General features: G+C 48.5%; 1 protein-coding gene across 1 annotated transcript; it reads left to right on the top strand.

Moving 5' to 3' along the window:
* Nucleotides 1-346: 346 nt before the first annotated feature.
* On the top strand, nt 347-4,278 carry LOC142664607 (tyrosinase-like). The gene is made up of 4 exons (XM_075843770.1): nt 347-1,141; nt 2,689-2,902; nt 3,214-3,355; nt 4,098-4,278. The coding sequence occupies exons 1-4, from the start codon at nt 347-349 to the stop codon at nt 4,276-4,278; spliced, it is 1,332 nt and encodes a 443-aa protein (XP_075699885.1).
* Nucleotides 4,279-14,775: the final 10,497 nt, after the last annotated feature.

The following is a 14,775-nucleotide window of genomic DNA, read 5'->3' on the forward strand; positions in this document are numbered from 1 at the left end:
CTCGTCTAAACGAACACTGCTAAATTAAAGTGTAAGTCAATGGACAAACGGCTCCGCTGCGGATTAACGCTGCGGAGTGTCCGCAGCGGAATTTTAGTGAAATTCCGCCACGTGTGAACCCAGCCTAATACTGCCCCCTATATATAAGAATATAACTACTATAATAGTTCCCCCTATATATAAGAATATAACTACTATAATAGTTCCCCCTATATATAAGAATATAAAGTGTTAGGGCATTTTTGTTAGAACTTTTTCCTTATCTTTATCTCTGATACATTGTTACTGTTATGTAATATTGTGATTCTTTTCGTTTTTCCCATAGGGGGTACATCTGCTGGGCACCATGTTTACACTGTGTACATTATTTGCTCTTTTCCTTGGTGCGGTCCACAGTCAGTTCCCCAGATCCTGTACCACAACTGCAGCATTTCGGACAAAAACGTGCTGCCCACTATGGGAGGATGGCAGCCCATGCGGGTCACTATCCGGACGTGGCGGGTGCAAGAACGATGTTGTTTTTACGTCACTGGCTGTGGGAAAAGTTCGCCAGTCTTATGATGATCGTCTGGACTGGCCGCGCTATTATTTCGACAACACTTGCAAATGCTTTGGAAACTACAGCGGCTACAATTGTGGCCGGTGCAAATACGGTTACTATGGAGACAAGTGCGATCGCCAGAATACCGTGGTCCGGAAGGAGATTCGCCAGCTCTCGTTTTTGGAAAGGAAGAGATTCTTCAGTTACTTGGCTTTGGCCAAAGTCACAAAAAGTGTGGATTTTGTGATCCTGACCACGGGGGACAGACACCACAGGGACACGTACCGCTTTGTGGACGCCTCCATCTTTGACGTTTTTTCTTGGATCCATTATTACTCCATGAAGCCCATTCTGATCAATGGCACATTTGATAATTCCAAAAACTACGCTCACCAGGGTCCGGCCTTCCCTGGTTGGCATCGTCTGGGTCTCATGTTCTTGGAGAGGCAAATCCAGCTCCTGACGGGAGACGAAGACTTCGCTATTCCTTATTATGACTGGAGGGGAGAAAAAAACTGCTCCATCTGCACCAATGAATTCCTGGGAGCGAGTAATGAACAGGGCTTCCTGGATGACAACTCCCACTTTGCTTTTTGGAAAGTGAGTATCCATGAGTGGCGTCTTTGTAAACCCTTTGCTTTGCTTATCATCTTTAATTTCATCCTCCTCTAGTCACATCCAGAGCTGCATTCATAATTCCGCAGGTTTTCTTTTAACAATTCAGGTTCATACCTCCCTGTTGCTCCCTAAGGGCATGACCACACATGGCGGAATTCCTCCGCAACTGTCCGCATCAATGCCGCACCTAATCCGGGTTGCGGATTACGGCTGCGGATCTGCACAAAATGTGCAGAAAATTGATGCGGACTAGCTGCTGCGGACTGCGGGAAAAGTGCTTCCCTTCTCCCTATCAGTGCAGGATAGAGAGAAGGGACAGCACTTTCCCTAGTGATAGTAAAAGAAATTCATACTTACCGCCCGTTGTCTTTATGACGCGTCCCTCCTTCGGCATCCAGCCCGACCTCCCTGGATGACGCGGCAGTCCATGTGACCGCTGCAGCCTGTGCTTGGCCTGTGATTGGCTGCAGCCGTCACTTACACTGAAACGTCATCCTGGGAGGCCGGACTGGAGACAGAAACAGGGAGTTCTCGGTAAGTACGAACTTCATTTTTTTTTACAGATACATGTATATTGGGATCGGTAGTCACTGTCCCGGGTGCAGAAACAGTTACTGCCGATCGCTTAACTCTTTCAGCACCCTGGACAGTGACTATTTACTGACGTCTCCTAGCAACGCTCCCGTCATTACGGGAGCCCCATTGACTTCCTCAGTCTGGCTGTAGACCTAGAAATACATAGGTCCAGCCAGAATGAAGAAATGTCAAGTTAAAAAAGCAAGACGCATCCGCAGCACACATAACATGTGCATGACAGCTGCGGACTTCATTGCGGAACTTTGAATCTCCATTGAAGTCAATGGAGAAATTCCGCCATGAGTCCGCCACTGCTCCGCAACAGACAGAGCATGCTGCGGACACCAAATTCCGCTCCGCAGCCTATGCTCCGCAGCGGAATTGTACGCATCGTGTAAACGAACACTGCTAAATTAAAGTGAAAGTCAATGGAGAAACGGCTCCGCTGCGGAATAACGCTGCGGAGTGTCCGCAGCGGAATTTAAGTGAAATTCCGCCATGTGTGAACCCGCCCTAATGGTTCAGTATCTGCTTAGAAAATGCACTGCTGTATTGCATTGTGGGTGATGTAGGTTTTAAACCAGACCCCAGATACAAGAGTCTTATTTAAAAAAAAAAAAAAAAAAAACATGCCATAATGACCTGCTGCAGAACGCGTATCTGTATATTTAAGTTGCGACACTCTTAGTGGTAAGCATTGGTATTGTAAATGCAGCTCCGGATGTGACTGGAGTATAACATATGATGCAAATCGGGATTAGCAAAAAAAAATCCAAAAGTAATAAACCTGATGTGTTGATTTAAAGGGAAGGTCCAGGAGCAATGCATAATGCAAACGTCACAATTCATAGACATAGTAGAAGCTCCTACAACTGGAGAGCCCCCAACTCCCTTTCATCCCCTGGTGCCCCCCATTACTGTGGTAAGGCTAATACTCTATTCCCCTGCATCAGTCTATTTGCAGTGGGTTCAATTATGCTGACGCCATTTGCCAAACTGCTGGTGACGAGTGCCAGATGGAGAGACTGCACAGGAAGCCTGGCGCAGACCCCCGGGTCAAAGCACTCCCCTCCTTCCAAGATGTGGAGAACACCCTCAAATGGAAAGACTTTGATAGACCCCCGTACAATGTGACATCCCGGAGGAGCTTCCGGAATGCTTTAGAAGGTGGGTTATACAGGTCACAATCAATGTATCTTCTTCATGTTGTACTAAAAGGGAAGCTAAGATTTGGGGTGCTGTTTGCTGAGCTTCCTGGTGGTGCAGGTCATGGGGCCACTAAAGCAGCACAGCAAACAGCAGTATGTATGTAGGATTCCTGGCCCACAGTAATATGATGTATGGGGGGGGGGGGGGGATGGGGATATTGTGGATAAGGGAAGATCCTGGACCCTAAAATCCGTTCCTGGGCTCCCATCTGCTAAGGGCTTATTATATGTGTGATCACTAAGTCTCCGGGTGTTTGATCCGTTTTTCAGGATTTCTGAGGTCGTCAGATGGGATGACACTGGAGCGTAATATGCACAACTTGGTTCACATTTACTTTGGGGGAACAATGTCCCAGGTCCCCATCTCCAGCAATGACCCCATCTTCCTGCTGCATCACGGCTTTATTGACAAGTAAGTTCCTTTGTTTCCATTTTATTTATAAAATTATTAAAATTAAACATTTCAAAATCACTTTTAAAAACCAATATGACTCTCATTGCCCTCCGCAGAGGACTGGTCATCCATCTTTTCTAGAATCCTGAACGTCAATCCTATCTTGTTATGCAGTGATAAATCCCTTGCTCCTGTATACCCGCACAACTAGGCAGATTTGCCATTCAGGAACTTGGGAAAGCTGTCTGACAACCCTGGCGCAAGCTGTGATGGCAGCCATAGAGGTTGTCACCCATCTTACCCAGAAACAGATAAAGGGGCAGAATGTAACCACCATCTAATACTGTAAACCTTAACGGTTTGCCTGGCTACTGTGGTTACAGAGAAAAAAATATATACTTAATAACCTGGTCCTGCTCTCACAGCTGCAGTTTGTTACATTGTATCGGAGCAGTCAATCCTTAGTGAGCTAAACACATCATCAGTAGAAATCTTTCTAGGCTCCAGGGCTCTTACCTGCACTGATACATTGTAACTAACTGAAGTTGTGTGATCAGGACAAGGTAAAAAAAAAAAAAGGGGTTTGAAAGGTTACATTCACTGACAGCAAGCAGAGATAGTGATGCATAAACATAAAGTATATTAGAAAGCTGAATGATTCAGCTTTATATACATTAGACTAGACTTTACTGGAGACACTATATGAAGCCCACGTGTAATATTTGCAACAATGCATTGAAGTGTAACTATCGTCTTGCAGGATATTTGAAGAGTGGCTGCAGAGATATAACGGGACCCCCAACGACTACCCAGAAAATGATGAGCTGGGACAAGGTCCCGATGAATGCGCCACCCCCTACTTTCCCTGTTACAGGAACAAGGATTTTCTTTGCAGCTCATCTACCCTGGGATACAAATACTCCAAGTATCAAGGAATGTAACGTGTCCCTTTAAGGAAACTTCCAGGTGACTTTGTGTCAATGTTTGTGTTGTTTTCACCTTATTGTAACTTTTTCTGCACATGATCCTGTATTATCCTTTTATCTGTAGTTCTATGTAGATATTCAGTACATGGGAAAGCTTATATACCCATCAGGAGCCTAGAAAAGCTGGGTGACAACCACTCTAAACTTCCATACGTTTTGTCACCCTGCTTTTCCAGGCTCCTGATAAGGCATGTTATGCAGTAACACATTCCCTGGGCTGGTTTGCCAGACTAAACTCTGGCCCTGTGTAAGTTGTAACATCTGGCATGATTGTTGTCACCCAGCTTTTCCAGGTTCCTGATTTTCACATCTAACCTGGTTATACAGTAATGTATCCCTTGATCCTGGATACATTACTGCCCAGGAAACTAGGAAGGCTGAGTGATGATTCTTATGATCTAACAGATTACAAAATTGTTGTCACCCAGCTTTCCCAGAAGCAGATATATCTAAGAAACCGATAAACAGAATTTGGAAAACTCCTAGTAATATAATATGTGCAGTAAAACTTGCAGGAGGGCTAATACCACAAAGCAAAAAGAACCACTTCTAAGAACCACTTCTCACTGTTATCTACCTCATTGCCGTCTATTGTTTTCTGGTGTCTATTTTTGGCTAAGTTGGCAATAGACAACTAGATTTCCCCCAGTCTGATGAGAGTTGTAGTCAGATATCACTAAACTGCTGGAATTATATTGGGGTCACTGAGGCTGCGCTGTCCATTAGCGCTGCTTATGTTCGCCCTCAGACATGGCCGGCTCACAGATGGCTTTTATAATGGACTTTACCTTCTCCTAGGATTTGAGAGCTCTTACATTAAGTAGATGAGCGGACGATGCGAATATTAATGGTTGTCATTCCACCACATACCATAGGGGAGTGCTCCTTCTCTCCAGAGGTCGCTGTAATCATCTTAATCGTGGGTTTCATGTTTTCTAATTAATTTGTAAGAATTTATGTTTTTATAGTTATATTGTATCTGTCCTGCTTTATTAATGTATCATAGTGGGTGCTGCTGTGGGGACTAATGAGAGTGGGTGCTGCTGTGGGGACTAATGAGAGTGGGTGCTGCTGTGGAGACTAATGAGAGTGGGTGCTGCTGTGGAGACTAATGAGTGTGGGTGCTGCTGTGGGGACTAATGAGTGTGGGTGCTGCTGCGGGGTCTAATGAGTGTGGATGCTGCTGTGGGGACTAATGAGTGTGGGTGCTGCTGCGGGGACTAATGAGAGTGGGTGCTGCTGTGGAGACTAATGAGAGTGGGTGCTGCTGCTGGGACTAATGAGAGTGGGTGCTGCTGTGGGGACAAATGAGAGTGGGTGCTGCTGTGGGGACTAATGAGAGTGGGTGCTGCTGTGGGGACCAATGAGTGTGGGTGCTGCTGTGGGGACTAATGAGAGTGGGTGCTGCTGTGGGGACCAATGAGAGTGGGTGCTGCTGTGGGGACTAATGAGAGTGGGTGCTGCTGTGGGGACTAATGAGAGTGGGTGCTGCTGTGGGGACTAATGAGAGTGGGTGCTGCTGTGGGGACTAATGAGAGTGGGTGCTGCTGTGGGGACTAATGAGAGTGGGTGCTGCTGTGGGGACTAATGAGAGTGGGTGCTGCTGTGGGGACTAATGAGAGTGGGTGCTGCTGTGGGGACTAATGAGAGTGGGTGCTGCTGTGGGGACTAATGAGAGTGGGTGCTGCTGTGGGGACCAATGAGTGTGGGTGCTGCTGTGGGGACTAATGAGAGTGGGTGCTGCTGTGGGGACTAATGAGAGTGGGTGCTGCTGTGGGGACTAATGAGAGTGGGTTCTGCTGTGGGGACAAATGAGAGTGGGTGCTGCTGTGGGGACTAATGAGAGTGGGTGCTGCTGTGGGGACTAATGAGAGTGGGTTCTGCTGTGGGGACAAATGAGAGTGGGTGCTGCTGCGGGGTCTAATGAGTGTGGATGCTGCTGCGGGGACTAATGAGTGTGGGTGCTGCTGCGGGGACTAATGAGAGTGGGTGCTGCTGTGGAGACTAATGAGAGTGGGTGCTGCTGCTGGGACTAATGAGAGTGGGTGCTGCTGTGGGGACAAATGAGAGTGGGTGCTGCTGTGGGGACTAATGAGAGTGGGTGCTGCTGTGGGGACCAATGAGTGTGGGTGCTGCTGTGGGGACTAATGAGAGTGGGTGCTGCTGTGGGGACTAATGAGAGTGGGTGCTGCTGTGGGGACTAATGAGAGTGGGTGCTGCTGTGGGAACAAATGAGAGTGGGTGCTGCTGTGGGGACTAATGAGAGTGGGTGCTGCTGTGGGGACTAATGAGAGTGGGTGCTGCTGTGGGGACTAATGAGTGTGGGTGCTGCTGTGGGGACTAATGAGAGTGGGTGCTGCTGTGGGGACTAATGAGTGGGTGCTGCTGTGGGGACTAGAGAGTGGGTGCTGCTGTGGGGACTAATGAGAGTGGGTGCTGCTGTGGGGACTAATGATAGTGGGTTCCCTAAATCAGGTCCCCTTCCAAATGGATGATGTGAATTTGAGCAGATGCATTAATAAAGAAATTAGGGAATCAACTAATGGTCAGTCATTTCGGTTCTCCTACAAGGGAGGCGAAGAATTATATCGGGCCCTCTTGTCCTTTAATTGAGGGTGCAATCAGATAAACCAGAACCGGAAAGGGGCACCCCTGTTAGTTGTTACTGGTCCCCCTCATCTCTATGAACCCCTGAGATTACCAGCATTTGTGTGTTGAATTGTATCTATGACCCAGTCGATGTAGCAGATTTTATTATGTCCATTGTTCGAGCTGCACAGTTGTGACTCTACTATGACAACTACCCCCAACAGAGCCCAAATGATCATGGATTTTTTACCCGACTAGATTAGAAAACGTAGCACATTTTAATGCCTCAGACTGGTGCTGCATGAGACTGACTACTGTGTAACTTTTAATAAACATTAATGAATTGATCATTTTATTGTTTGTTGATTATTTAATTTCTATGTAAATAATTATAATAAAAATGTAACAATGTTATAAAGATTAAAATGTGATTTATCTCTGACTCCCATTAAAAGGTTAAATGAAATTGAAATATTAAAGTTTATTGTACTGTAAGACCTGACACTTTCCACCATAGACCTCCCAAATGATCTGCCATTTCCACTCCTGAAACACTCTGTGCTGCTGTGGACTCTTCTCCTTTCACTGTGTAACTCTCAGTCTGTGACCTGAAAGTTTAGCGCACTCCTCTCCTGAAATACTCTGTGATCCTGGAAAACCATTCTCATTCTACTGCATAGGCTTAATAATTAACTCTGTCTGTGATCTGCTGCTTGTCTTTATAACACTTCTCACATAATGACACTGCTTCTGTCACATGCAGCCCTGTCTTCACTACAAACAGCAAACACCTTTTCTTAAATACTCTGTGCTGAAAACATTGTAGCCTCGGTTGCGCCTACAAATTATAAATTTTGTGAGGTTTGCTACCGTGTGTCTCTCTCTTTTGCATACATCTGCCATAGAAAGCAGCAATGAAAAAGGCCAGTGAGGTTGTGACTTGTCCATGAATGTCTCTAAGATTATAAATTTGTTTCAGCAGAAAATATCTTTCATGGCTAAATCATAAATGCTGCATGACACGTTTTATATTAAATAGATTTTTCATTCCAGAATCTTCCTGTGATATTAAGCTTTGGACTAATATCATATTATACAGTTGATTTATTTCCATTGACCAAGGATATGACACAATTGTATTATGCTAAATGTACTGGATTAAGGGAAAATTGTTCCAAAACCAGGAGCAAAGCGTAGCTAAAAATATAACTACTATAATACTGCTCCTATATACAAGAATATAACTACTATAATACTGCTCCCTATATACAAGAATATAACTACTATAATACGGCTCCTATATACAAGAATATAACTACTATAATACTGCCTCCTATATACAAGAATATAACTACTATAATACTGCTCCTATATACAAGACTATAACTACTATAATACTGCCCCTATATACAAGAATATAACTACTATAATACTGCCCCCTATATACAAGAATATAACTACTATAATACCGCCTCCTATATACAAGAATATAACTACTATAATACCGCCTCCTATATACAAGAATATAACTACTATAATACTGCCCCCTATATACAAGAATATAACTACTATAATACTGCCCCTATATACAAGAATATAACTACTATAATACTGCCCCTATATACAGGAATATAACTACTATAATACTGCCCCTTATATACAAGAATATAACTACTATAATACTGCTCTCTATATACAAGAATATAACTACTATAATACTGCCTCCTATATACAAGAATATAACTACTATAATACTGCTCCTATATATAAGAATATAACTACTATAATACTGCTCCTATATACAAGACTATAACTACTATAATACTGCCCCCTATATACAAGAATATAACTACTATAATACTGCCTCCTATATACAAGAATATAACTACTATAATACTGCTCCCTATATACAATAATATAACTACTATAATACTGCTCCTATATACAAGAATATAACTACTATAATACTGCTCCTATATACAAGAATATAACTACTATAATACTGCCCCCTATATACAAGAATATAACTACTATAATACTGCTCCTATAAACAAGAATATAGCTACTATAATACTGCCACGTATATACCGGAATATAACTACTATAATACTGCTCCTATATACAAGAATATAACTACTATAATACTGCCCCCTATATACAAGAATATAACTACTATAATACTGCCCCTATATATAAGAATATAACTACTATAATACTGCTCCTATATACAAGAATATAACTACTATAATACTGCTCCCTATATACAAGAATATAACTACTATAGTACTGCCTCCTTGCTGTGAGGTTGTGTGTCTGTAGCTCTCCTCATGTCTGGAGATAGCCCAGGGCGGGGCCACCCCGGGCGGGGACTCTCCCCACGCAAGGCCCAGGCTTCCAGGCCTCTACTGGGAGAAAACTCCCAGGCTCTTTCTAATGTGGATACAAGTCCCAAAGTGAATGTTGAGCATTGTAACACTCAGGATGGAAGCACCAGCGGCACAAGGAAGGAAGATGAAGAATGTAAAGTGAGTAAAGCTAATGTTGCAGCAGTAAGAAGTACTTGTGAGAGTGAAGCACTGGTGGGGCAGAGCACATTACAGGCACCTGTGGTGCAGCTCACCCCTCCAGCATCCAGACAGCGGAGAACATCCCTGGAGAGACTGACATTGCAGCAGAGTGAATGGGTGGCCAGCGTGGCGTGCTCAGACCGCACAAGGTCTAGCAGCAGTAAAAACATTGAAAAGTCTGTGGAGGCAAAACCTGCAAGGAATACTCAAGGTGTTTCTACAACTGTTACAAGCCTTGGAGAGTGTGATCCAGCAGGGTGTGAGACCAGTGGAGCTGGGACGGTTAATCTGGAGGGGTCAGCGGCATTCAGACAGCCTGAGATCCTGCACCAGCAGAGCCCACAGTCTAAAGAGACAGAGCGTGCGCCTGAGCTGCAACTGGCGGAGGAAATCCCTGCTCTGGTGAGGAGGATGGGAGAGTTACAGAGCCAAAAACAAATGCTGCAAATACAAATTGACTGTGAATATAAACTGAAGAACGCCAATCCTAAGAATGAAGCCGTATATGCTGCTCAGCTTTACTCACTCGGGATGCAACTCGCACAAGTGGTGGGGGAGATGGACGGTGTCCTGGAGAGGATGGGGCCACTCGCAGAATCCTATAAAAACAAGGAACGCTTTTCTACTATGACCGACAGACAGAACTTTGATCCAGAGTTCAGATTCTCTGATGCGGACTCGGGGTCAGATATTTTCCCAGATGATCCCCGGCCAGAGACCAGACTAGTGCTGCAACCTGCAAGGTTCTCATTTCTAGAAGCGGACGCACAGAAAGAGGAGAAAGAAAAACGGCAAAAATCTGCAGCTGTGTCTGAACAGGGGCATGGAAGTCGGATACTAGCACAGGCACCACAAGTCCCAGGATGCTCAGCACAACAGGACAGTGGACGTTCATCCATGGGTCAGGATGATGCGCTGACACAGCAGAGCTGTACTGCTGGGGCACAGACTGGGGGGAGTGGGAATGTACCTGAAGGGTTGTTGGTTGGAGGGAACGCACGGCTTGTGTATGATGTAGGTTTATCTGATGATGACATAGAGGTTGATGGGTCAGAAGATGTTCAGAATAATGTGCTTGATTTTCCCCCTCTAATTGTAAGTACACAAGGTGTGACAGACCCCTCTAGAGCAGACACTCGCCCTATAAGTCAGGACAGTGAGACCCGCCACCCTCCTCCCAGAAATGCCTGGAGCCGCGGTGCTCCATCTTTTACCTCTGGCGCTAGCTATACAGGCCAGGCCTTTAAAAGGAGGAATGTGGTGAGGTTCAAGCACAAGGGCGCCAAGGAGGACCTTCCAGATAGGAGGTTTGTGGTCCGAGAACTTCTGTGTCACCAGATGGGTTTTGTGCCAGCAAATATCTAGAAGAGGCTGGACGCAGCTGCAGGCTTAAGGGAAGCCGACATGACCGTCCTGGTAGGGAAAGGGTTAATGTTATGAGGTGAGGGAAAGTTGAAGGAGCTGAAGGAGGGACGGGGAGGAGTTAAGGGGGACGGGGGGGCCGTTACTGCGCTTCCCGCTGTTTCTCGGCATTGAGCCGGAAGCAGCGGGAGGAGTAACACACACTAAGCAAAGCTCCCCGTTGCCCGGTTTTTTAGTAATGGCAGAGGCCCTGATTTTAGAGCGGCTGCGTGCCGCTGCTGTGCACCACGGTCCCGGATGGCTGGAGGAGACCGTGGCTGCATTAACGCGGATCCCGGACGCCGTTTCGCCACGCCGGGCACGGCGTTCGGGGTCTGTTGTAAGGGACAGGCTCCCCTCCCCCGGCCCCCTTACGAGCATGGCTATGGCGGCGGGGGGGGAGTCGGCAACAACCGCTCCTGCGCTGGGCAGGCAGAGAGCGGTGCCAGGGGTGACGGCGATGCAGGCTGTGTCGACCCGTCCCTCTCGGCGGTCCCGACCTCCAGAGCGCCTTAGTCCGGAGGTAGTCCCGCGGACACGGCGTCGCAGAGGGAGCCCGATCCCGGACGCTGCAGGCCAGGCAGCTGGGAGGACCGCCCCTTCCCAGGCCCTGCGTCCTGGCAGGAATCCCAGGCCGCGACGGGGTCCGGCGGTAAGCAGGGAGTCGCAGGCTGGGCTCCCTGTCACCCCTCCCCCATCAGATGGAAGATGTCGAGAGCAAGGTACGGCCGCCCCGCATGGTGATGTTCCGGCCAGGGGGCAGGCTTCGTCAGGATCGTCTAGACGGGCGACTAGATCTGCAGCGACGTCGAGGCAACAGGTCCGGTCGGAAGTCTGGGTCCCGGCGGTCGGGCGGCAGGTTGCCGGCCCATCGGTCAGCGCGTCCTCATCCCCTTTCCGAAGATGTCGTTGGGAGGGACAGTCGTCGGCGAGAGAAGAATTGGAGGAAGGTGAACTGGACGTGTATCGTCGAGGTCAGGATGGTCCGGCTGACGGGAACACAGCGCCTGTGCAGCCCGGTGAGTGTATAACTCCATTATTGTCTTATCCAGCGATTTTTATGTCGGGTGTCGGCGGGGGGGCTGCTAGCATAGCATCGGGGGCCGGTAGTGGCGCGGGCGGACGCGACGGAGCGGGTTTGGCAGATTTAGTGGGTTGCTTACGGGAGCTGGTGGGGCGCCTGGATAGGGCCGCGGCGCCGGTAGTAACGGAAGTGTCCCCTGCGGTAGTTTGGGAAGGCCCCAGGGACGTGGGATCGTTGCAGGCGCGTCCTGTGGTGGCGGTTAGAGAGGCGGTCGCGGTGTCGGTACAGACTGAGGCACAGAAGGACGGCGATCGAGTGCGCATGGATGATCGTGCTCGGGGGGAGGTGTATGTTTGTTTTGAGGGTCCGTTGGGGGCGCATTTAAAGCAGGAGGTGCGTGATCGGATCTGGAAAGATGAATATGTTGAAATTTTTTCTCTCTTGCCGCTGGCTAAATTTAATTTGGATAAGAGCAAGCGGGATGAGAGTAAAAAGGACGAGGAGGAACGGCGGCGGTATAGGCTTATCCCGCAGACGTTCGTTAATTGGTCGCAGGCGTTCGCCATATTGGCTAGTGTGATAGGGGAAAAGGCGCCGGAAAATTGTTCGGCGTTATTTTGTTATTTTGATGCTATTGGGGAGGCTCATAGGGCGTATGGGGGTCAGGCGTGGCTGCGATATGATGAGCAATTCCGTCAGCGGAAGGCGGTTCGGCCGGCGATTCGGTGGGACCAGAAGGATATTGCTCTCTGGTTACGGGTTACGGCTCCGGTTAGGCAGCCCTTTCCCGGGAGCGGTGGCCAGGGAGGCCAGTCTAGTTAGAGTGGACAAAGCGGCGGGGGAAAGGCGGGGTTTTGCTGGCAATTCAATGAAGGCCAGTGCAAGTTCGGGGCCACGTGCAAGTTCAAGCACGTGTGCTCCGAGTGTAATGGTGCATCACACGGGGCGGCAAAATGTCTGCGAAAAAAGAGGTCAGGGAACCAGCACGGGGCTGGTCAAGGGGGTGTCGCCGGTGAGGGTGGAAAGGATGGCCCCTTATCTAAGTGAGTATCCGGATAGGGCGGCAGCTAAGTTGCTTTATGAAGGGTTTAGTGTTGGTTTTGTTATTCCTCCGCCTCCTTATGAGGTTCCGGTTACGCGGAGAAATTTAAAATCGGCTTACTTGCAGGCGGAAGTCGTGTCGGAAAAGTTGTTAAAAGAAGTTTCGTTGGGGCGCATGTCGGGGCCATTTGGGGAGGCGCCGGTGAAAGATTTAGTTGTGTCCCCTTTGGGTATTGTCCCTAAACGCGAGCCCGGAAAGTTTTGTTTGATTCAACATTTATCGTATCCCAAAGGTTCGTCGGTAAATGACGGGATTGATCACGAGTTGTGTTCCGTAGTTTATACCTCATTCGATAAGGCGGTGGAGTTAGTGCGGGCTGCGGGTCAGGGGGCGCTGCTAGCAAAAACCGACATCGAGGCGGCGTTCAGGTTGTTGCCGGTCCATCCAGAAAGCCAACGGCTGTTGGGTTGTTTTTGGAATGGGGCCTTTTACGTGGATCGGTGCCTTCCGATGGGGTGTTCTCTTTCTTGTGCATACTTCGAGGCGTTTAGTAGCTTCGTGGAGTGGGTTACGAGGGGAGTATCCGGGGTCGATTCGTTGATCCATTACTTAGATGATTTTTTGTGCGTTGGCCCGGGGGGTTCGCCGGTTTGCGGTAACTTGCTTCATGCCCTGCAGAAGGTGGCGAGGGATTTTGGGATCCCTTTGGCGCCGGAAAAAACGGAGGGCCCGGTAGCGACGATTTGTTTCTTGGGAATCGAAATTGACTCGGTGGCAATGGAGTGTCGGCTCCCGGCGGATAAGTTGGGTGCTTTGAGGCTGGAGGTGCGACGGGCTTGTAGAAGGAAGAAAATGTCGCTGCGGGAGCTTCAGTCGCTGCTGGGGAAGTTGAATTTCGCATGCCGGATTATGCCGATGGGGAGGGTGTTTGGTAGAAGGTTGGCGGCGGCAACGGCGGGAGTGCGGGCGCCGCATCATTTTGTGCGGCTCAAGGAGGAGCACCGAGCTGATCTTCAGGTTTGGGATGACTTCTTGGGCCAGTACAATGGTCGCTCGCTATGGATGGCCCCAGCGCAGGATACGAGTGATCTGAATATTTTCACGGATGCGGCTGGGGCGGGTGGCTTTGGAGCTTACGGGGGAGGTCCGTGGTGCGCAGGTCAATGGCCGGCTAGCTGGGTGTCCAGTGGATTGACGCGGAATCTGGCCCTGCTCGAGCTGTTTCCCATCGTGGTGGCAGCTACCATTTGGGGGGACAGGCTCAGGGATAAGAAGGTCCGTTTTTACTGCGACAACATGGGGGTGGTGCTTGCCATTAATAACATCACGGCGTCCTCTCCTCCGGTAGTTCAATTGTTGCGACATTTAGTGTTGGTGTGTTTGTCGTTGAACGCGTGGGTGGTGGCGGTGCATGTCCCGGGTGTACGGAATTGTGTTGCTGATGCTCTTTCTCGCTCGCAGTGGGACCGGTTTCGGCAATTGGCCCCGGGAGCGGAACGTCTCGGTTTGGCTTGTCCGGATCATCTATGGGATCTGGTATCGGTCCCGTAGAGCAGCTGTTACAAAGGTCTTTGGCGCGCACGACGTGGAGTGCTTATGCTGCTTGTTGGAGGCAGTGGGAGGAGTGGGTAAGAGAGTTGGGTGATGTCAATACGGATAGAGACAGGTTGGTGGCACTTTTGTATTGGTTAGGGGATGCCTGGGAGGTGGGGTTTTCAGTAGCGAAGGTGAACCGGTTCATATCCGCGGTGGCGTTTGGGCTTAAGTTGCGGGGCTTGCGGGATGTATCGAAGGAATTTCTGGTATCGCAGGCTTTGAAGGGGTTGCGC

Source organism: Rhinoderma darwinii, chromosome 12 (assembly GCF_050947455.1).
Source record: "Rhinoderma darwinii isolate aRhiDar2 chromosome 12, aRhiDar2.hap1, whole genome shotgun sequence".
NCBI classification, from domain to species: domain Eukaryota; kingdom Metazoa; phylum Chordata; class Amphibia; order Anura; family Rhinodermatidae; genus Rhinoderma; species Rhinoderma darwinii.

Excerpts from the sequence above, each read along its gene's own strand:
- LOC142664607 (XM_075843770.1), top strand. The coding sequence starts at position 347 with ATGTTTACACTGTGTACATTATTTGCTCTTTTCCTTGGTGCGGTCCAC. Across the intron at positions 1,142-2,688 it reads CCCACTTTGCTTTTTGGAAA|TCTATTTGCAGTGGGTTCAA; the intron begins GTGAGTATCCAT and ends CCCCTGCATCAG. Across the intron at positions 2,903-3,213 it reads CTTCCGGAATGCTTTAGAAG|GATTTCTGAGGTCGTCAGAT; the intron begins GTGGGTTATACA and ends TCCGTTTTTCAG.